The 22,158-nt window shown below is 44.3% G+C and overlaps 1 protein-coding gene across 9 annotated transcripts in view; it reads left to right on the top strand.

Annotated features, from left to right (window-relative positions):
• The first annotated feature begins 2,371 nt into the window (after positions 1 to 2,371).
• Positions 2,372 to 22,158, top strand: part of SVIL (supervillin) — a 190,137-nt gene continuing 170,350 nt past the window's right edge. For 2 of the 9 annotated variants that reach the window (XM_009245213.4, XM_063727520.1), the window contains exon 1: positions 2,377 to 3,221. In XM_009245213.4, coding sequence (XP_009243488.3) covers positions 3,164 to 3,221 — 58 coding nt within the window. In that variant the 5' untranslated portion in view covers positions 2,377 to 3,163. Of the gene's footprint in view, positions 3,222 to 22,158 lie in introns of all 9 variants that reach the window. The other 7 variants (XM_054522129.2, XM_054522130.2, XM_063727519.1 and 4 more) reach the window with 7 other exon arrangements.

Here is a 22,158-nt window from a genome sequence, read left to right as displayed (position 1 = left end):
CGCTCCTCACTTCCCAGAGGGGGCGGCCGGGCAGAGGCACTCCTCACCTCCCAGACGGGGCGGCCGGGCAGAGGCGCTCCTCAATTCCCAGACGGGGTGGCCGGGCAGAGACGCTCCTCACTTCCTCCCAGACGGGGTGGCGGCCAGGCAGAGGCGCTCCTCACCTCCCAGACGGGGCGGCCGGGCAGAGGCTGTAATCTTAGCGCTTTAAGAGGCCAAGGCAGGAGGCTGGTAGGTGGAGGTTGTAGCGAGCCGAGATCACGCCACTGCACTCCAGCCTGAGCACCATTGAGCATTGAGTGAGCGAGACTCCGTCTGCAATCCTAGCACCTCGGGAGGCCGAGGCAGGCAGATCACTCGAGGCCAGGAGCTGGAGACCAGCCCGGTCAACACGGCGAAACCCCGTCTCCACCAAAAACACAAAAACCATTCAGGCGTGGCAGCGCGCACCTGCAATCCCAGGCACTCGGCAGGCCGAGACAGGAGAGTCACAGGACCCCGAGACAGGGAGGCTGCAGCGAGCCGAGATCACGGCAGCACAGTCCAGCTTCGGCAACAGAGGGAGACCGAAAAAAGAAGGAGAGGGAGACCGAAAAAAGAAGGAGAGGGAGACCGAAGAAAGGAGGGACAGGGAGAGGGAGGGGGAGGGGGAGGGGGAGGGATTTTTATTTTTGTAGAGACAAAGTCTTCCTATATTGCCCAGTTGTTCTCCAACTCCTGACCTCAATGATCCTCCCAGCTTGGGCTTCCCAATGTGTTGACATTACTGGTATGAGCCTGTGCACAAACTTCATTCCAGGCTTTTTTCTGTAGTGAAAGTCTTTATGAAACACAGTCCTAACTGTACATATATAATTGCCTTGCATTTATTAATACATCAGTTGGTTGGGGTTTGGACCCTGAGACTGTAGCAGTTCCTGGAGTGAACTGAAAGGCAAAGTGGTAACTTTCTCAAAATGCACACACACAGATGCTTTTCAGAAACCTCAAAAGTGCATTGCCCACGGCTCTTACCATTTGCATCAGTACATTCTTTCCCCACGCTTCTTTGCTAATTTAGATTATGTGAAAACAACTTTTTAAGACAGATGTTCCTTCAAGTAACAACCCACTCTTTCTCTTCTCTTGAGAAAATATTAGTTGGAAATGGACTGTTACTTAGGCTAGAAAGTCCATTTGAAATGTTTTGAGCAAACATCATTGTCTAAGTCCACTTCATGCTGCCGTAACAGAATACCACAGAATGGGTAGTTTAGAAACAATAAAAGTTTATTTGGCTCATGGTTCTGGTGGCTGAGAAGTCCATGATCCAGGGGCTGCATCTGGTGAAGGCCTTCATGCTGCGTAATCCCCCAGCAGAAGGCATCACATGGTGAGAGCAAGCAACAGAGAGATGTACTCACTTTTATAGCAAATCCACTCTCGTGATAAAGAACCCACTTCTGTGATAATGATATTAATCCATTCACAAGGACAGAGCACTCATGACTTAATCACCTCTCAAGGGTCCTACCTCTCAACACTGTAGCATTTGGGATTAAATTCCCAGCACATGAACTCTGGGGGACACATTCAAACCGTAGCAATCATATTTTGAGCACATGACTAGGGACTGCTCATCTTAGATGAATCCAAGCTGTGTTTGTTTTTCTTTTACCAGATGTGTGTGTGTGTGCGCCCATGCACTTGCATATTTTGGTAAGTCAATTGTTTGAAGTTATATTTGAGTGTTCCTAGCTAAAATTTTTTCTTATATGGAAAACAAATGGCCTACCATAACACAATATTTTTAAAATTTAGTGTTTTCTAGCTGGCTTGGCATGAAATTAGAGAACGCCCTTATTTCTCTAACCTTAGGTAAAGTCTTCTTACAGCAATTTTCTTATGTGTGTGGTTTAAAAAACAAAACTTTGTGGTTGTAATTCTTTGGTTGTGTTTTATTGTATATGTGAGAGGCATGCCGTGGCAGTTCAGAAGAAAGAATTGTTCAGTATTACTTTCATAAAACATTGAAAGAAGCATCTTCATTTGTTCTAGATGCAGATTCACAGGATTTTTAAATTTATTATTCTGAGAAGATGATATTAGTAGTGTGTCCTATGTGATTAGAAGTTAGAATATCACCCATGAAAAAATTTCTGGCTTAAAAGAAACCCTGCTTTTATTTATTTATTTATTTATTTAGACAGGGCCTTGCTCTGTCACCCAGCCTGGAGTGTAGTAGTGCGATCACAGCTCACTGTAGCCTTGACCTCTTGGGCTTAAAGGATCCTCCTACCTCAGCCACCCAAGTAGCTGGGACTATGGGTGTGAGCCACAATGCCTGGCTAATTTTTAATTTTTTTTTTTTTTTTTTTTTGTAGAGACGGGTGCCTTACTGTGTTGTCCAGGCTGGTCTCAGACTCCTGGACTGAAGCAATCCTCCCCACTTGGCCTCCTAAAGTGCTTGGAATACAGGCATGAGCCTCTATGCCCAGCCCAAGAAACAAACCCTGCTTTTAGAATCTTTTTTTTTTTTTTCCAGCTGTCCTGTGCCCTAGGTTTATAACTTTGACTAACTTCTAGCAACTTCCAATCATGGGAGAATTAGAGTGGTTATCTGGGATGAATTGTTTGAACTTCAACCTGTTATCTTGGCTGGAGGGCTTTCTTGGCCACAGGGCCGTGCTAAAGGGCACTTTGATTTCTTGATTTTCAAAGAGCAAGAGAAAGTGATTGCCAAGAGGAGAGGTTTGGTTGGCTTTTCTCAGAACTAACTGCCTCTCCAGAGAAGCCTGCATCGGCTGCTCATCATGATGAGGGTCGGGCAAGGTCAGTTTCCACTGTCTTCTAATTGTTTTCAGAGAATTGGACGGTACAAAGCAGGTGCCACTGACAACATTTCCCATCATTTTATGGAAGAGTACTGATTCCGTCTTTTCTGCTCAGGGTGGATCTGTGCAAATAACTTTTGTTTCTCAAAAATTTCTGGTTTGTCTTGGGATGCAGCCAGGCCTCTAATGTGATGGTGTGTGCTGTGTCACAAACCTCAGCCCCGAAAGCCTGAGCTTGGCTTTGTCAGATCCGATGAGTGTGCATGAGCAGGAAGCCACCCTTCGGGAGAATTCAGGGGCAAACGTACAAGTGATGTTTGTGAACCTGTGCAGACAAAGGCTTTGGGTAGATGCCTGTGAGATGTGGGGATCCAGGTGACATGAAGGGAGAAGAACAGAAGAAGACAGGTAGGGGACTTGTGGGTTTTCTTAACTCCACGTGGCTGTATTGAGAAAACTAGTTAACATCTCATGGGCTGGTGGGAGCGTCATCTTATTGTTCTCTCTCTTTTTTTTTTTTCTGGTAATGATTTTTTTTTTGATATTGAAAAAAGTTTAATCATTTCAATTAAAAATGCCACTAATTTGACTTTTTAAGTAAAAAATGTAGGCGTTTTTAAAACTACTTTCCTACTACCAAAAAATCAGGAAGTATCTAGCTCTCTAAATTAGGAAAGCAAGCAATGTTATAAAAACACTGAAGGAATCTCTTCTTCGTGACCTTTTGTTAAACTTGGTTTAAGCTGTAGACCTTATTTAAAATAAAATTTACTACAGAACAGGAAATAGAAGCTGTGGAAGACTCAAAATACACCTTTGTAGTTCTCTGTTCTTCACCTGCTCTCTCACTGTCTCTACACACACACACACACACACACACACACACACACACCTACCTATATTTGCATGAAAAATGGGTAGTAAAAGTAGTGAAGGGCAAACAGAAGGTACAATACAATCAAGTAAGAGGTTGAATATAAACTGGAACAAATCTTAATTTTTTATTTCACTTTCATTTGGATACGTTTACTAATTTTCTTTGCTAGCTTTAAGACTTTTAAAACATTCTTTGGCCCTGGGAGGGAGTTGTATAACCATAAAACTTGAGAATCCTGGCCCTAGAATAAATGTTCCTTTTAAAACCCCAAGGACAGAAAATTGAATACAGCTGTGCAAAAAAGAAAAAAAAAAAGAAAAAGAAAGCAAGAAAAGAAAAAAAAGCCAAGTGATGGTTTAGGCTTGCAGGCACCCTGACCAACTTTCCCAGTGCACTTGGGCTGTGGTTTCCTGGAGATGGGAGATGGGGAGCTTTGGTGTACTTCTTGAAGGTTTCAGAAAAAGGCCAAGACTTCTTCAGAGCTGTATGTTTCTGGGATATGGTTAAGAGCGCATTCTTTTTGGCATGGTTATCTATCTTGCTTGTCCTAAGCATGTCCTCTTGTTTTCCCCTGCAGAGGATTGGGGTTTCTAGGTCATTCTCTGTGATGCCATGATTCTGCAAACCTTACAGTTCCTACCTAAAAGTAAGCTTCAGAGTTTAAGCAGTTTCCACCAGTCAGAAGGTGGAACAGATGAGTTTTTGAGATGCAATCTTGCTCTTCTCCCTCAGTCACTGAATTTGCCTCAGTATGGCCAGTTTTCAGACATGGTCCTGAGAACACGGCATTGCTACTCCCTGCTTCTCCTCTCCCTGGATGGAGACCAGAATGTTGCTTCTCTGATGTTTGCCTCGTGGGTTCCCATGTTAGGTTTGTGACCCACGGGGAGCTGTCACTGGGGACCCTACTGCAGCCTGGCATTAATCACTTTGCTCTTTGTCAGGCCGTGTCATGATGATTCATACTTCTTCCTCTACAAGATTAGATTACTGTAATTTTCATATCCTGGACTGCCCACGAGGGATTTGAATTAATACTTGTTGGTATAGAAAGCAGGATCATGTTTCTGGGGAGAAAGGACTGAACTTGCCTACTTGGCCATCATCAGAAAACATTAGGCAGGGCCTGGCTGAAAAATAATCCTGCTTTCAGGGCTTACCACATCAATTAGCTTACCATACGGGCCAGCAAGCCATGTCTCTGTGAACACATGGTCCCTGGGCAGCCGATTTGTGAAAGTGATGCCAAGCCCAAGAGATCAGAATGCACGGAAGATTTTGCAAGGGAGTCCTATATTGAAATCAGACACTGCTTAATGAGGAAAATCTTTCCCAAAGAGGTATTTGAGAAGGAGGTAAACCAATTCAGGCATGTGGAACGGCCTGCACAAAGCCAGCAGGAATTACGATCACAGATTGCAGGGCAGGGGGGATCTATGAGGGATAAAGTTGCCTTTGGAAAAGAACTCATTGCCTTGTCATTTCCCCTGTAGCATACGTATTATTTGCCTTATTCATTCAACAAATATTTATTGAGCACTTACTATATCCTAGGCACCGAAGATGAACAGCAGGTCACAAACCAGACAAAAATCTCTGTCCTCACACAAGTCACATTTTAGGGGACCCATGTCACTAGGGGTACAAGCGTAAGCTGAAGGGAGCTGTAGCAAGGAGTTAGGAGTACCTGGAAGAACTCCTAAATAACTATAGTTGTTTGAAAACGTATTTGCTTATTTATTTTCTCTCTTCCCTTTGATGCAACTTGCACCCTCTATCCCACTAACGAGATTACCAGCCATCTTTCAATAGATCCTTGGGAGGGAATCACTTGTACTTGCTAATGAATAGTCCACTTTAGTAGTCCAACAGATAATAACTTCAGGGTCTTCAAAGGGTTATCTGATCTGCTTTGGCCGAAGTCTCTATTGGAGGGAAGTTGAGGCATGATCAAAGGATTTTATCTTTGCTTGTTCTCCTACTGTCTAATAATTTGTATTTCAGAATGCTTTGCTTTAACATATTTTATCTCGCTTGGAGCACTTTATTCCTTCCTTATTTATTTATTTTTTGAGACGGAGTCTCACTCTATCACCCAGGCTGGAGTTTAGTGGCACAATCTCAGCTCACTGCAACCTCCACCTCCCGGGTTCAAGCGATCCTCCTGCCTCAGCCTCCCGAGTAGTTTGGACTACAAGAGCCCACCACCTCGCCTGACTAATTTTTGTATTTTTAGTAGAGACACAGTTTCACCATGTTGGCCAGGCTGGTCTTGAACTCCTGACCTCAAGTTGTCCCCTCACCTCGGCCTCCCAAAGTGCTGGGCTTACAGGCGTGACCCACCACGCCTGGCCCCTTCCTTCCTTTCTTCCCCCTCATTGTTGAGGCTTTTCTTTGGAGAAGGGGAGATGGTGCTATGCCTCAGAATTGTAGGATTTCAAGTTTTTAGAATTTGATGGCACTGTAGGAATCTTAATCCAGACCAGCGATTTTCAGTCCCCAGACTAAAACCAAGCCCTTACCTGAGGGCAGTGTGATGAGAAATCTAAGAAAATGAAGTGAATGTCGTATTAAATATAAAGCTAAATTTATTCAGTTGGTTTCTACATCATTCTGTTATTTTCTTTTCTTGAAATTTTCAGGGTTGTTTTTTAGTGTCCTCCACCTACCCCAGAAATCAATCTTCCTGACCTCAGCCTTCCACCTCCCAGCATTCTGTCCCCACAGGCTGACTCCTGTCAGACCCCATCCTCCCACGCCCCAGTTTTCAGATGGGACCCTCCTCCTCAGTCTTGTAGCCCCTGCCCTCAATACAGAAGTCACTGGCTAAACCTTAGGGTAGGAAGTTCCCACTCATGCTGTCAGGGAGACATGGCCCAGGATCCGCAGTTGGAGCCAAAGATACATTGTAAGATACAACACATAGTGTTTCTGGTTTCTTTCTTTCTCTCTTTCTTTCTTTCTTTCAGGTGGAATCTCGCTCTGCCGCCCAGGCTGGAGTGCAGTAGCGTGATCTCGGCTCACTGCAAGCTCCGCTTCCTGGGTTCAAGTGGTTCCGTTTTATAGAATTATTGGGACTGTGGTTCCACTCTGTTACAGGCCTATCAGGCTTCTGTGGGTTGGCCAAGTGCATAGCCATTACGTAGAGCTCTGTTTCTGGAGGAAGATGAGAATGGAACCTTCACTGGGCTACACAGTGCTTGGCCCAGGGGATATGTGGTTTCTTGGTCCTTGGGTCTGGGAGAACACGCTCAGAGAAGGCTCCTCGCTCCCGTGTGTCTCTAAGGTATAGATGATGCTCCCTGAGGAGCACAGTCTCCTGGAGTTTTTCTTTCAGGAATAAGAACGATCCATTCCCTCTTGGTATTTGGAATCAGCCAAACAAACCACATGTGGTGCTGAGCTTTGTGATGTCAACAACAGCAGGGAAGGGAAGAGCCTCCCAGGTCCTCACTCCACTGGCCACATCACCGTCAGCTCATGTCCCCATTTGAGCAGCAGCCTCCGTGGTTCTGTTTGTGCAGCGAGCTGCTGCTTGACAGCAGACAGAAATCCCATATTTTTAGATATCTAGCGGCCCAAACGGAGCATGTCACACTTTGTACATCTCTGATTACTCTCAAGACTCTGAGCCTGGTGTCCAGGAATGCAATGTTGCTCCAGCCATGTGAGAGGCTGGGTCTCTGGAGCCAGGACTCATAAACCACAGTCCAGGCTCACCCCTGGCAAGCTCACATCTCATTTTGACCACGAGGCCAGCAGTTCTCTTTGTGTTGAGCTCTGCTACACACCCATTGCTCTGAAGCCACAGCCCAGGAGAGAAGAGTTGGCTCGCTCATCAGTGGTTCAAGCCAGTGACTTACAGATGACCTTGGAACTCAAAGATTTTCAGCTAAAGCCAGTAAAGTTCTCCAAAAGCTTTGAGAAAAAGTGAGACCAGACCAGACAGACAGAAAGACAAACTCAGTTGACTCAATTGATTGAATTATTGATTGATTCAGATTTCTGGCAGGGGTGGGGGGTTGTTGGTTGAAAAATATTAACTGAAAATAATATCCCCTTTTTTGTCTTTAAAAAGAAATTTATGCACAAACAAAATGACTTCCCCATAGTACAGAAGCCCACAAACTCAGATTCATACAGGTGTATCGGTGTACATATCAGTAGACTACAGCATGTCTCTGTCTTCTCCCATAGAGGTCAAAATCCTAAACTTTTTGGGAAAAGGAAATGATTCCAAGTCTGGTTCCATTGTGGCAGAAAATAGGGCAAAATACAGGTCCTGGTTGCCTGGCCTTTTCATCTCCTGGAAATGAGCTGCTTGAAAAATACCTCCAGTGATTGATCAAGTTCATTGCCCTGTGGAAAGCAGAACTTTTCAGAAGGCAGAAGCAAGGAGACAGAGAGTGTTGTTGTCTTACTTTCCTGCACTGACAGTCCTGGCCAATGCTCTGACATCATCTTGAGTCCAGAAATAGGAGTGAGAAATGGACAGTGAGGCCACTACACAGAAACATTTGAGCTGGTGATGCATGTTTTCTTTTCTGCCTGTGAGCTGAGGATCCAACTTGTGACTGTTTCTCCAGCTCTGGAGGGATAGTACATATTGATTAGTCCACCCTGACAAAAGGGAGAATGTTGTAGCTGCATTAAAATGAGAAGAGATCAGCTGGGCGCAGTGGCTCATGCCTGTAATCCCAGCACTTTGAGAGGCTGAAGTGGGCGGATCATTTGAGGTCAGGAGTTCAAGACCAGCCTGGCCAACATGGTGAAACCCAGTTTCTACTAAAAATACGAAAACATTATTCAGGCATGGTGGCATGTGCCTGAGGTCCCAGGTACTTGGGACCCAGGTACTTGAACCCGGTGGGCGGAGGCTACAGCGAGCTGAGATCATGCCATTGCACTCTAGCCTGGAAGACAGAGTGAGACTCTGTTTCAAAAAAAAAAAAAAAAGAGAGAGAGAGAGAGAGAAGAGATCTAACTGCAGACTATTTTGATATTTTCAGTCCACATCACGAACATTTATTAAATTTACTGAGTGGCAGATGTTGCTAGGTCCTGGGAATATGAAGATATCATGGAGCCTCTGCTACAGCCTAGAGATTGGGAATCAGAGACTGTGTCCAGGAGAGGTTTGCAGGGGAAATATTCTCAACTAAGGCTTGAAGTATGATTAGGGGTCTTTCTTTCTTTCTTTCTTTCTTTCTTTCTTTCTTTCTTTCTTTCTCTCTTTCTCTCTCTCTTTCTCTTTCTTTCTTTCTTTCTTTTCTTTCTTTCTTTCTGACAGAGTCTCACTCTGTTGTCCAGGCTGGAGTGCAGTGGCACAATCTCAGCTCACTGCAACCTCTGCCTCCCAGGTTCAAGCGCTTCTCAGCCTCGGGAGTAGCTAGGATTACAGGCTGGAGCCACCATACCTGACTAATTTTTGTATTTTTAGTAGATACAGAATTTCACAGTGTTGGCCAGGCTGGTCTTGAACTCCTGACCTCAGGTGAGCCATCCGCCTCAGCCTCCCCAAGTGCTGGGATTATAGGCATGAGCCACTGCACCTGGCCTGATTAGGGGTTTTCTAAGTGAGAAGGGTGGGAAGGCATTCTGAGCAGAGAGAACAAACTAGATAGGAATAGGAAGGATGGCCAGGGTGGTGTCTCATGGTTGGGCACAGGTCACCTGCTGGTGGGAGGGAGGATAGGAGGTTCCAGCTCAGAGAAGTGGGACTTTGGAATGTATCCAACAGGCTGGCCATCCTTGAGTTTTTTGTTTTCTTTTGTTTTCTGTTTTCCACCAACACAAGTAATCGCATCCCTCCTAGGTTTATCTAAATGTGGTGTTGGTAATGAAGCAAGGCATTGCAGTCCTTATAAGCCTCACAGCTTGTAGGAATACACCTGCAAAAGTAAGTCACTGCAGGTCTTAGTCTGTATGAGATAACCTAAGGGTTAAGTGTCATTTCAAAGTATTTATTTATAACTGGATACCTTTTTTCTCCTACCGATGAATATCTAAATGCAAGAGTGACAGTGATTCTAAGGATAGTCTTACATTTGTCCTTTAACAAATTTATTTTTATTCTTTATTTTATTTATTTTATTTGTTTATTTTGAGATGGAGTTTCTTGTCACCCAGGCAGGAGTGCAGTGGCGCGATCTTGGCTCATTGAAACCTCCGCTTCCTGGGTTCAAGTGATTCTCTTGCCTCAGCCTCTGCAGTAGCTGGGATTACAGGCTCACACCACCATGTCTGGCTAATTTTTGCATTTTCAGTAGAGATGGGTTTCATCATGTTGGCCAGGCTGGTCACAAACTCCTGACCTCAGGTGATCCTCCCACCTCCGCCTTCCAAAGTGCTGGGATTACAGGCGTGAGCTACCACGCGCAGCCTATTGTTTTAAACTTTATTTTTTATTATATTCATTTTACTATTTTTTTAAAGATATGGGGTCTCACTATGTTGCCCAGGCTGGTCTCAAACTCCTTGCTTCAGTCCTTCCACCTCGACCTCCCAAAGTTCTAGGATTACAGGCATGAGCCACTGCACCTAGCCCCCTTTAACAAATTTAATTTTAAAAGTTTGCCATATGGGTCAGGATCTGGGAGAATTTGCTAGATTAAAAAATAAAAACATAAAGTATAAAAAAGACAAAAAGTTTGCCATGTGGGCTTCCATGGGTGAGAAGCAAGCGCTATCCACCTGTCTGTTGGAGGCAGCACTTGCCAGGCCTATGCTTGAGAACTGCTGGGGGACTCTCCAGGAGGGTTTTTATTGGGAGTGAGCAGGCAGGGTGGAGCCGTTTAAAGGCCATTCTGGAAGTGCGGAGAGGGTGGGTTTAGAGAGGTGGAAGTGAAGTTTGGAGACTCTAGGCATAAGCCTGACTCAGGCCCATGAGAACATCAACGGGGTGGAAGGAGAGAGGAAGATTAAAGGCAGGAACCAAGGCATAGTGACTGCTGAGATCTGAATGATCACTCAAGTGAGGCAGGGCCCTGATTTCTGGTTTGGATGGCCAAGTTGCTGATGGGGAGGTTGTGGTCAGGTAGGAAACCAGGAACAAGTTTCCTGATGGGAGATGGGAGATGACGGGTGTAGCTTGATTTCTCTTGAGTTCCATGTTCCTGTGAGATGCTCCTGGTTTGCTGAACTTCAGGGAATCACTAATCTTCTGACTTCTGCTTCAGGTGTGGCAGATGGAGCTCACTCTGGGAGCAGGTAGGATGATACCAGCAGGCTCAGAGTCCTGGGAAACATATGGACATTTGAGGGAGGCAGAGGTGGACACTCAGTGAAACAACTGAGGAGTGATCAGAAGGGCATGGGAGAGCTGAGGAAAGGAGTGTTGGAGACGTTTTACGAAGAGGACATTCCGTGGAGGCGGAAGTGGTCAGAAAGTGCCAGACGCCATAGAGGCCACGTCCAGATGAAGCCTCAGGAGAGTGTGTTGTTGGGAGAGCAGTTTCTGGGTTGTAGGGGAGCCAGAATCCAATGACAAATTTGCTGGGAAGCACATGGGGCTGGGGGACAGGAGACAGTGGTTCTGGAACATTCAGGGTGATAAAAAGAAGGGAAGGTAGGCAAGAGCTTGAAGACAGAGGTGGGGCCAAAGGAACTTTGGGGGCAGAAGATTAGTCGCTGGAGCATATTCTGGGCTTGTGCTGCCTCGTCAACGAACTGAAAAGAAGCCTCATCTCTTCTGTGTGTGACCTGGCATTCCCCAAAGCACCAGAAAAGTCCAGCATAAGTTAGACTGGCCTCCAAAGTGGCGATTCTGGGAGTTTGGACCTAGGTTTTATATTATGGAAACTGAGAAGATAAAGGGCCCTGAAACCTCCATCTGCCCATTCCACTTCTGGGAAGGCTGAACTATTATATCATCTATTTATTTTCAAGAATAAAGAGTTTGGCCGGGTGTGGTGGCTCACGCCTGTAATCTCAGCATTTTGGGAGGCCGAGGTGGGCAGATCACGTGAGGTTAGGAGTTCGAGACCAGCTTGGCCAACATGGTGAAACCCTGTCTACTAAAAATACAAAAATTAGCCAGATGTGGTGGCACGTGCCTGTGATCCCAGCTACTTAGGAGGCTGAGGTAGGAGAATCACTTGAACTTGGGAGGTGAAGGTTGCAGTGAGCCGAGACCGTGCCATTGCACTCCAGCCTAGGCAGCAAGAGTGAAACTCCATCTCAAAAAAAAAAAAGGGCCAGGCGAGGTGACTTATGCCTGTAATCTCATCACTTTGGGAGGCTGAGGTGGGCAGATCACGAAATCGAGAGATCGAGACCATCCTGGCCAACATGGTGAAACCCCATCGTACTAAAAATACAAAACTTAGCTGGGTGTGCTGGCGCGCACCTGTAGTCCCAGCTATTCGGGAGGCTGAGGCAGGAGAATCACTTGAACTTGGGAGGAGGAAATTGCAGTGAGCCGAGATCGCGCCACTGCACTCCAGCTGGTGACAGAGTGAGATTCTGTCTCAAGAAAAAGAAAAACAAAAAAGAAAGAGTTCTAGAGAACAGATTTCAAAAACTTGTTTTCTGTTATATTTATAGCAGTATTCACATTGGAAGACCAGTGCAGTGGCACACTTTCGTTATCCCAGCTACTCAGGAGGCTGAGGCAGGAGGATCACATGAGCCCAAGAGTTCAAGACCAGCCTGAGCCAAATAGCGAGACCCTGTCTCTAAAAATGAAATATAATCAAAAATTGAGATGACCCGATCTCCTCCCTTTCCAAAAAGTTGTTTTCTTGCTCTTTCTCCCGAGTAGGTCAGGTTTTAAAAATTAATAATCTGGGGCAGTAGGTGAAATTTCTGAAAATTATGTGCAGGTTTCCTTTTTTATTTTTGGATGGGCCCTAGATATTAGAGGTGCTCTCTTTAAGTATCTACACAGCCTGCTAAATAAACACATTCAATTGGAAAGCAATGCTTTCCATTTCTTATTCTATATCAAATATTTTACTTTCGGATTAACTTTCATTCTTATAGGGAAAAATAAATATTTCCAGTTTGAAATTCTTAAGATGGCATTGATAATAAGTAAATCTCTATAGATTTATGTGAAGTACAGTTACGGTAAGTCACCCATTTACAAATGGATTATATTTGAAAGTTTCATTTGAAGTGGGTTTGTTTTTTGGGGTTAGGATGCTTTTTCCTTGGAAAAAATACTTAATTAAACTTTTTTTTTTTTTTTTTGAGACAGAGTTTCACACTTGTCACCCAGGCTGGAGTGCAATGGCACAATCTCAGCTCACTGCAACCTCTGCCTCCCGGGTTCAAGCAATTCTCCTGCCTCAGCCTCCCAAGTAGCTGGGATTACAGGCACATGCCAGCTACCATGCCTGGCTAATTTTTGTATTTTTAGTACAGACAGGGTTTCACCACGTTGGCTAGGATGGTCTCGATCTCCTGACCTCAGGTAATCCATCCACCACAGCCTCCCAAAGTTCTGGGATTACAGGCATGAGCCACCCTGCCCTGCTTAATTAAACTTTTAATTTTGAGATAATTATAGATTCAGATGTAGTTGTAAGAAATAATACAGAGCGATCATGAGGGCTTTTTACCCAGTTTCTCCAGTGATAACATCTTGCAAAGCTATACAATAGTATCACAACCAGGATATTGACACTGATGTGGTCAGTCCAATAGAAGAGTTCCAGAACAGGGGTCTCTCATGTGGCCCTGTTAAACCACCTTATTCCCATCCCTAACCTCTAACAACTCCCATCTCTTCTCCATTTCTATAATGTTGTCATCTGGGAAATGCTATGTAAATGCACTCGTATAGTATCTAACATTTTGGGATTGGCTTTCTGTCACTCAGCATACTTTAATTCCCTGGATTCTTATCCAGGTCATGGCATGTACTAATAATTTGTTCCTTTTTATTGTTGAGTAGTATTCCATGATATGGATGTACCACAATGAGGATTGGGTAGACACTCATTGCTTTTGCCTAGGGGTGTCTAATTGCTCTAGCACTGTTTCTTGAATGGCACAGAAATCATTTTGGCATATTCATGTGGGCCTGTCTCTGGGTTCTCCAATCTGTTCCACTGAGCTGTGTTATGTATCTGTCTTTTTGCCAATGCTGTGTTGTCTTGGTTACTGTAGTTATCCAGTAGGCCTTAATATGGGATAGATTAATTGCTCTAACTTTTTTCTTCTTTTGAGATGGAGTCTCACTCTGTGGCCCAGGCTGGAGTGCAGTGGCCTGATCTTGGCTCACTGCAACCTCTGCCTCCCAGGGTTGGGTTCAAACAATGCTCCTGCCTTAGCCTCCTTAGTAGCTGGGATTACAGGCATGCACCACCACGCCCGGCTACCTTTTCTGTATTTTTGGTAGAGACAGTGTTTCACCATGTTGGTTAGGCTTGTCTCGAATTCCTGACCTCAGGTGATCCACCCGCCTCGGCCTACCAAAGTGCTGGGATTACAGGCATGAGCCACCACGCCCGGCCTAACTTTTTTCTTCTTTTTCAAGATGGTTTTTAGCTATTGTAGGGCCTGTACCTTTACTATAAAATTTAGAATATCTGCCAAAAATCACTGTGAGGCCAGGCAGAGTAGCTCATACCTGTAATCCTAGCACTTAAGAAGGCCGAAGTGGGAGGACAGCTGGAGCGCAGGAGTTCAAGACAAGCCTGGCCAACCTAATGAGACCCCATCTCTACAAAAACTAAGAAATTAAAAAATTAGCCCGGTGTGGTTGTGCACATCTGTAGCCCTAGATATTCAGGAGGCTGAGGCAGGAGGATTGCTTGAGCTGGGGAGGTTGAGGCTGCAGTGAGCCATGATTGCACAACTCTACTCCAGCCTGGACAATAGAGCAAGACTATGTCTCAAGAAAACAAAACAAAACAAAACAAAAAAAACCTTGCAAGATTTTGATAGGAATTTTGTTAATCTGTAGATCAGTTTGGGGACAATTGACATCTTTTGTATGTTGATTTTTCTTCCAATTCATGATTATCATCATTGGAAAGAAGTGAGTGTGATGAGTCTTCTAAGCCAGGCAGATAGCAAAAAAATTAGGAAAGTAAATGGATTGCACAGGAAGAATTAACTGGGATTTAAATAATCAAAGACAAAAAGGATATATAAAGGAAGTGACGAAGGAGATTTACCCTATTAGACTCCAATGTATTAATCTAGGACAGTTTGGTTGCTATAGGGAAGCAGTGTGCAAAAACTTAAGAGGCACACAAAAGATTGATGTTTATTTTGTGGGAGTGAATCTTTTTTAGGAAGGAAATAGCACTATTGTGGTAACAGTGATTCATTTTCTCCTCCTATCTTCTCTTTACAAAGAAGGCCCAGATAGTGAACTGTTTTATGTAAGTTTTTATTTATTTTTGCCCTACTTTTCTCTAGGGAGGGGCTTACCACAGCTTATAAAAATACGTAAAACAAGATCAAATAAACTTTAAAATGAGGAAAAAGCCAATATGGTCCAAGGGAAAAGAAGATCAGGGTCAGGACTGAGATTAGGATGCAAAAGCCATGCTATGAAATTTTGTTTGTTATCTTGAGATGGGTTTAAAAAAAAAAAAAAAAAAACAGTTGACTGGGACAAATTTTTTTACCCCTAGCACAAAACAGTCATGAAGCCAATGTTTAATTATTATACCTGTCATCTTTTCACCTGGCCTCAGGACTGTCCTCTTAGGGAGAGGCATTGTTCTGTAGGGTTAATTAGTAACAGGAATTTAGATCCTGCTTAGAGAGGCCTCCTGTGCTGGCTGAAGCAGCTGGTGGTCTGAGAACCCTGACACCCAGAGGCATACCACTGGGAGGCCCCGGGCAGCACACAGCTTTTGCTGTACTCCAGCCCAAGTCTTATGGGGTCTGTGGTTTATATTGAAGTTGGTGCAGACTATTAAGACTCTCTGTTCTTGGTACCGACAGGGACAGAGACCTACAATTGTAAGTATTTTTGTAAACAGGGTTGTGATATTTGTTTGAGTGTATTCAACATGTCAGTGGCCTTTTAATGTTTACAAAAATGCATATGGCCATTTAAGAAGTGGTTGTGCTTCACAGTTAATATTTTTTTCATTAGGTTAGGTTCATCTGGTTTTTCAGTGAGGTGAGCTACCTGAGAGCCATAGGAAGATAGATCTTGCCAGTTCAGAGGACTGACTTTGGCTTTAAGATAAAATATTTGTGTCATTTTCGAGAAAGTACTTCCAGCACAATGCTTTCTTCTGATGATTCATTTTCTACAGTTATTGGAAGTGGGAAGAAATCCACAGAGGTTACAGAATTTGTAAACTTGTAGAGACATGTGCCATTATATCATGCTGTTTCATAGATTTGTACGTCTGTTAGTTACTTTTCGGGCATTCATTGTATATATGTCTGTTACTTACTTTTGGGGTGTTCAGTGTCTGAGCTTTATCAACGATTGTGTGCTCTTTTTTTAGCCTAAAAAAACTAAGATAGAGAAATGTTTGCTTATCCAAGTCTGTATTGTTGTATTATTCAGTAGACTGCTATTGTATTTTTAATTTCTCTATAAAACAAGCTGAAAGACAGTGTGGACAACCTAATTACATTTGAAGTAGCTGCTGGCCAGGCCTGCTGCAACAGCTGATGGGCTCCTCTGAATTTCCAGGGCTATTTCTGGTAGATGAGCTGGTATCAAGGCTCTCGAGTTCAGGCCATAAAAGGCCCGTCCCATGTGAAGTTGCTTCACTGCTCTGACTGCGTCCTCTCCAGGCTGAAGTGTCCTCAGGTTTCATGTGGATTTGCCCAGTAATGGATGGCTTCACCGAGGCCAAGTTGGGGAAGTTCAGCCTCGAGGACACTAGGGGACGAAAAACTTCAAAAAGAAGACTCTTTTTATTAATATTTTGGCGTTCTTTTTGGAGAGGAACTTTTGGGATGTAGCCTTTACCTGTTTCCTGAATTTGACATCCAAAAAGCCTTTTGGAAAACACCATTCTAAATTTATCCTGTTCTGAATCATCATCGCTTCTGATAGATGCAGTTGCTTGCTGACATCGTGATATTTGATTTTGTACAACGCTATTTGGGCTAACTTTTGGGATTTTACTTTGTGCTTAGAATTTGAAAGTAGTATTCATTGGAAAGAGACTCCAAGAAAATACTCGAAGACATCAAAAGCTGGATTCGAGGATATAACGTGTTTTGTTTTGTTTTTTAAATTAGAAAAATAAGGAATTGCAGTGTGATTTTCTTTCCGCCTTTAATTTAGAGGAACGAGGATTATACAGAAATTTGAAGTAAGTGAAAAATCTTCCTATAAATCTAAATGCAGTAGGTTTTTTTTTTTTTTTTTAAGTGCCATCTGTCTGAGCATGTTTCCTGAGGATTTGTTGACTTCAGTCATTGGAAAATTCCTGCCAGCGTTTGCCAGTTACTGCAGCCATTCCTGTAGATACCCTTGAGCATATTTCTTGGGTTGAGAAGGATTGGACTTTTTTTTTTTTAAAGGATTTACTTTATGGTAGAGAAAGGTTTATTACTAACAATTTGATTACTATAACTTAGTCAGTACATTCTGTCTAAATGTTAGCACTTGAAGTCTTGGAATTAAAGTATATTCACAATGCAAAGTACTTTAATAATCGTAGCACAAGTATGGGGGTGGAGTTCAGAAGGGCAAGTTTTATTTCACTGCCATTATAATTCATGTAAAAATAGAAAATCACCAGTGATCCTTTTGCATAATCTTTGTTCTGAGGGTTCTTTGCCTTGGTACTCTCATTCTTCAGGGCTTGATTTACAGAACTTGTGATGTTTCAGAATTTATGAGAAAAACCTCACTGTAGGTTCTAGAGTTTGAACTGCATTTTATTTTTAAATTCTCCAAGAAAAAATACTGCATTAGCCTTTTAAAGCCCTGGAGATTGCTATGGTCTCTTTGTAATTTAGCTCAGTGATTTGCTTCTGCTGAAAAACAGCAGTGAACTCTAGAACACTGAAGGCTTATTTGACATGTTGCTTCTTTGAAAAAAAAAAAAAAAGATTATTTCTTTATACCATATCAGATGGACAAGTACGGGCAGTCATTATTTTTACCAGGTAGGAAAACAGAGTATTTACAGAGGAGAACTTCATCGGTGAATACTGCGAGGGTTCTTCACCGGAGGTAGTGTGGCAACCCTAGGGGGCGTTTGAAAATGCATGGGGGTGTTTCAGGTTTTCTCAATAAGTCACTGGCATTTGGGAGGATGTGGTTAAGAATTGTAAATGCCCAATTTACATGGTGTAGGGGACAGTCCCATACAGCATTACCCTGGCCAAACTGCTGGTGGTATCCTCTGTTGAGTAAAACTGCAGGGTATAAATTGTACCCTCTGTCTCCAAAGAAGAGCAGCCCAGTGGCAGGCAGATGTGTGCTGTCTCTTCTCACCAAACCCAGTGATGTCTTTTTTTTTTTTTTGAGATGGAATCTTGCGCTGTCACCTGGGCTGGAGTGCAGTGGCACGATCTCGGCTCACTGCAACCTCCGCCTCCCAGGTTCAAGTGATTCTCCTTGCCTCAACCTCCCAAGTAACTGGGATTACAGACACCCGGCACCACACCCAGCTAATTTTTTTGTATTTTTAGTAGAGACGGGGTTTCAGTATGTTGGCCAGGCTGATCTTGAACTCCTGACCTCGTGATCTACCCGCCTTGACCTCCCAAAGTGCTGGGATTATAGGCGTGAGCCCCTGCACCCGGCACCCGGTGATGTCTTGAGGATCCAGGGCATCAAGTGTGCACTAGTAGTGTCAGAGAATTTGTCTTACAATGGAAACTGTGGAGTCTATACTCTATGTGTGTGTGTGTGTGTGTGTGTGTGTGTGTGTTAAAGATAATTTATTTAGTCACCTTGATCACTGGATGAGGCTGATGTTATACAAGCTATTGTAGTACATTAGGTGCCTTCTTGCCTACCTTTATGTTAGTACTATTGGTGCATTTAATTTTGCCACTTGCATAGTCTTCAAAGTGAAATTTGGTTAATGCACTCAGCTTGCAGTGGACATCAGTCAGCCATTCAACAAACATTTCTTTATCTTTGCTTCTACTTTGGAGACAGACTGTTTTGTGGTAAACAGACTTCTGGAAGACTTTGGAGTTCAATTCAGAGTGAACATCTTTGGCAACACCTGGGGTTATATAGTATTCTTTTTTTCTTTTTTTTTTTTTGTTTTTTGAGATGGAGTCTTGCTCTGTTGCCCAGTCTGGAGTGCAATGACACAATCTCAGCTCACTGCAACCTCCGCCTCCTGGGCTGAAGTGATTCTCCTGCCTCAGCCTCCCAACTAGCTGGGATTACAGGCATGTGCCACTGCACCCAGGTAATTTTTGTATTTTTAGTAGAGACAGGGTTTCATCATGTTGCCCAGGCTGGTCTTGAACTCCTGACCTCAGGTGATCTACCCGCACTCGGCCTCCCAAAGTTCTGGGATTACAGGCATGAACCACCACACCCAGCGAGTTATTTAATATTCTACAGTTGAGGAATTGTATCCAAAGGAAAGGGCCCTTGGATTTTTATAAGGATATCTGGTGAGCTCCAGCATGCAGGGCTCTCGGGCTACCTGGAGCGTTATGGAGAGTAAGCTGCTAGAAGCCTTGTGATTGTTAGGGTACAAAGGCAGCCTTGGAGTCATCTGAATCTGCAGCTGCCTGGAATTTTAGGACACTCATTGTAATTTTATGTTAAAGCGCTGATCTCAGGGTGCCTCGCTGTGACCGGGAGTATCCGTAGATCTGGAACTTTCCAGCAGTTCTGGGCTTCATTGATTTGTGACTCAACTAGGAATCTTGTGGTCACCCTTGACTCCTCTCCCTGTAGGTCCCCAAGGCTTCTGCCCCACCACCTCCTCTTGAGCCTCGCCATCTTTTTTATTTATTATTTTTTTTGAGACGGAGTCTCACTCTGTCAGCCAAGCTGGAGTGCAATGGCGTGATCTTGGCTCACTGCAACCTCTGCCTCCCGGGTTCAAGGGATTCTCCTTCCGCAGCCTCCTGAGTAGCTGGGATTACAGGCGTCCGCCACCACGCCTGACTAATTTTTGTATATTTAGTAAAGATGAGGTTTCACCATGTTGGTCAGGCTGGTCTCGAAATGCTGACCTCATGATCCGCCCACCTCGGCCTCCCAAAGTGCTGGGATTACAGGCATGAGCCACCGCGCCCGGCCAAGCCTCACCATCTCTTACCTGGGCTACTGCTTTGCCCTTAATGGATCCCTTGGCCCCCGGTTTCTCCTCTGTCTGGTCCAGCCACAGAATGACCTTCCTAAACAAAGATCTCATCTTGCACTCGGCCAGGGCCAAACCCTCATCGTTCCTCACTGCTTACATGCAAAAGCCTGGGCTCCGTAGCCTCCCCTTCAGGGTCTTTCATGCCCCTGGAGTTCTGTTGGCAAGTCTCCCCAAAATGTTGTCTTCTCTTGCCTGCCAGGGAAGCAATATCAAAGGAGATGTGCCAGAAGCTTCCTCTGACATGCCTCTGGCCTCCTGGGCCTCGACTCCAGCCTGTACTCTAGGGCTGCACTCACTAGGTCCTGGTGGCCCTTTCCTTGGCAGCGGGGTACCCAGTGAGGTGCTTGGGTCTCACTTCTCTTACCACTCCCAGGGTCTAGCCCAGTGGGCACTCCAGAAATGTGAGTTGTTTGAATGGATTGAATTGTAACGACTTGTGGGTTCTTCATATCGAAATTTGGCTGTGATCCACCCAGTACTTTTGCCCTCATCCTATATTACTCATAGTAGAAGCTGGTGTTCTGTGTTATAAGTTCTCCTTTTTTTTTTCCTTCATCTATAACAATGCAAGCAGAAAGGTTCGTGTTACGGTAACAAGTCCGATGGGGTTTCTGTATATGGGGTTTCTGTACACGTGCTTTTGCCAACCCGGGAAATTAAGGTGTGCCGCATGAAGTCAGTCACTTCATTATTGGAACTTTGCCTAAAATGAAGAAACTCATCTAGTGGTGCAATTTGACCTAAGTGTTTTACCCATACAGTCAACTTCATCTTGGGTCACACATCTCAGGAGCAGTTTGCACTGTTGATCTCAGGGGCTCTTTAGTATTGGTTCAGAGAGATCTCTGTCCCTCTTAGAGACACTCCCTATTGTAGGAGGTTTTGAAAGAAGCATTCTTTTTCCTCCTAATGTGCTTGTCCCCTTCTGAAAGTTGATCCTTTAATCCAGAACAAATTTATAACCTATGTCTAACTGGTTTTTGTGTAAATATAGTAAAAGAAATAGTTTTCATATTTGCTTTGGGATCATTGGTCTGCCCATGTCACAGCCCTGGGTATATTCATTTCAGTCCATATTTTTTGGGCACTTTCCCTGTGCAGAGTTCCGGGAAGATCCTGTGGGATGCAGAAGCCTATAGCGTATTCCTTCTCATTGGCAACCTCTTTCCCAGAGTGTTTTGGAGAGGGACATAATGGAGCTATTTTACCAGTCAGAGTAGAAGGGATGAACAATAATAACATGCCATCCATTATTACTGTGTGCCAGGCTTAATGCCACACCCTTTACCTCTACAATATATCATTTAATTATTTTTATTTTTTGAGACAGTCTTGTCTTGTCACCCAGGTTGGAGTGCAATGGCATGACCATGGTTCACTGCAGCCTCGAACTCCTGGGCTCAAGCAATCCTCCATCCTCAGCCTCCCGAGTAGCTGGGACTATAGACAATCACTACTATGCCCAGCTAATTAAAAAAAATAAAATTCTAGAGGCAGGGGTCTCACTATGTTGCTTAGGCTGGTCTTGAGCTCCTGGCCTCAAGCTATCCTCCCATTAAGGCCTCTCAAGGCACTGGGATTACAGGTGTGAGCCACCACACCCGGACTCTAATTTTTACAGTAGCCCCCAAGAAATATTAGTGCAATTGTCTTCATTCTACTGACGAAAAAACTGAGGATTAGAAATGCTTGCCCAAGCTTGGGCACATACCATGAGGTCAGGGGAGAGCTGGATTTGAACCCAGATCTAGTTGACTTCAGTGCCTGTATTCATAACCACTGCTTTAGCCAGTGCAGGCCAAACTTTAATAGGAATCACCTGCAGTCTTGTTACTGCAGCGTCTGATTCAGTAGGTCTGCACTGGACTTAGAGAGTCAACAAACAGGATCCAGGTGATGCTAATTCCTCTGTCTGAGGACCTGCTTTGAGCCGCCTTAGGTTAATTCTTTGCCACATGCCTGAGATGGAAGCAACCAGCTGGGGTGGGGGACTCGAAGGGGGCTTCCGGGAGGAGAAGGAGTCTTTCAAGGCTCCTTTGTTCCTCTAGGCTTTTAATGCCACCCCTTCCCGCTCTCTACCTACACCGTTCTCTCCCGTTTGTCTTATTTTCCACTCTGCTCTTCTCCTGGCTTCTCCTTGTGTTGAAAACATCCTCAGGTTTCATCCATTCTAAATAAAGCTCCCCTTGACCTCAAGCAATCACTTCTTTCTTTTCTGCCCACTCACTCCTCAGCACTGATC

The sequence above is a fragment of the Pongo abelii genome, chromosome 8 (genome assembly GCF_028885655.2).
Source record: "Pongo abelii isolate AG06213 chromosome 8, NHGRI_mPonAbe1-v2.0_pri, whole genome shotgun sequence".
Classification (NCBI taxonomy): domain Eukaryota; kingdom Metazoa; phylum Chordata; class Mammalia; order Primates; family Hominidae; genus Pongo; species Pongo abelii.
Note: the sequence above shows the minus strand (reverse complement) of the source record. Positions and strands in the feature narration are given on the sequence as shown.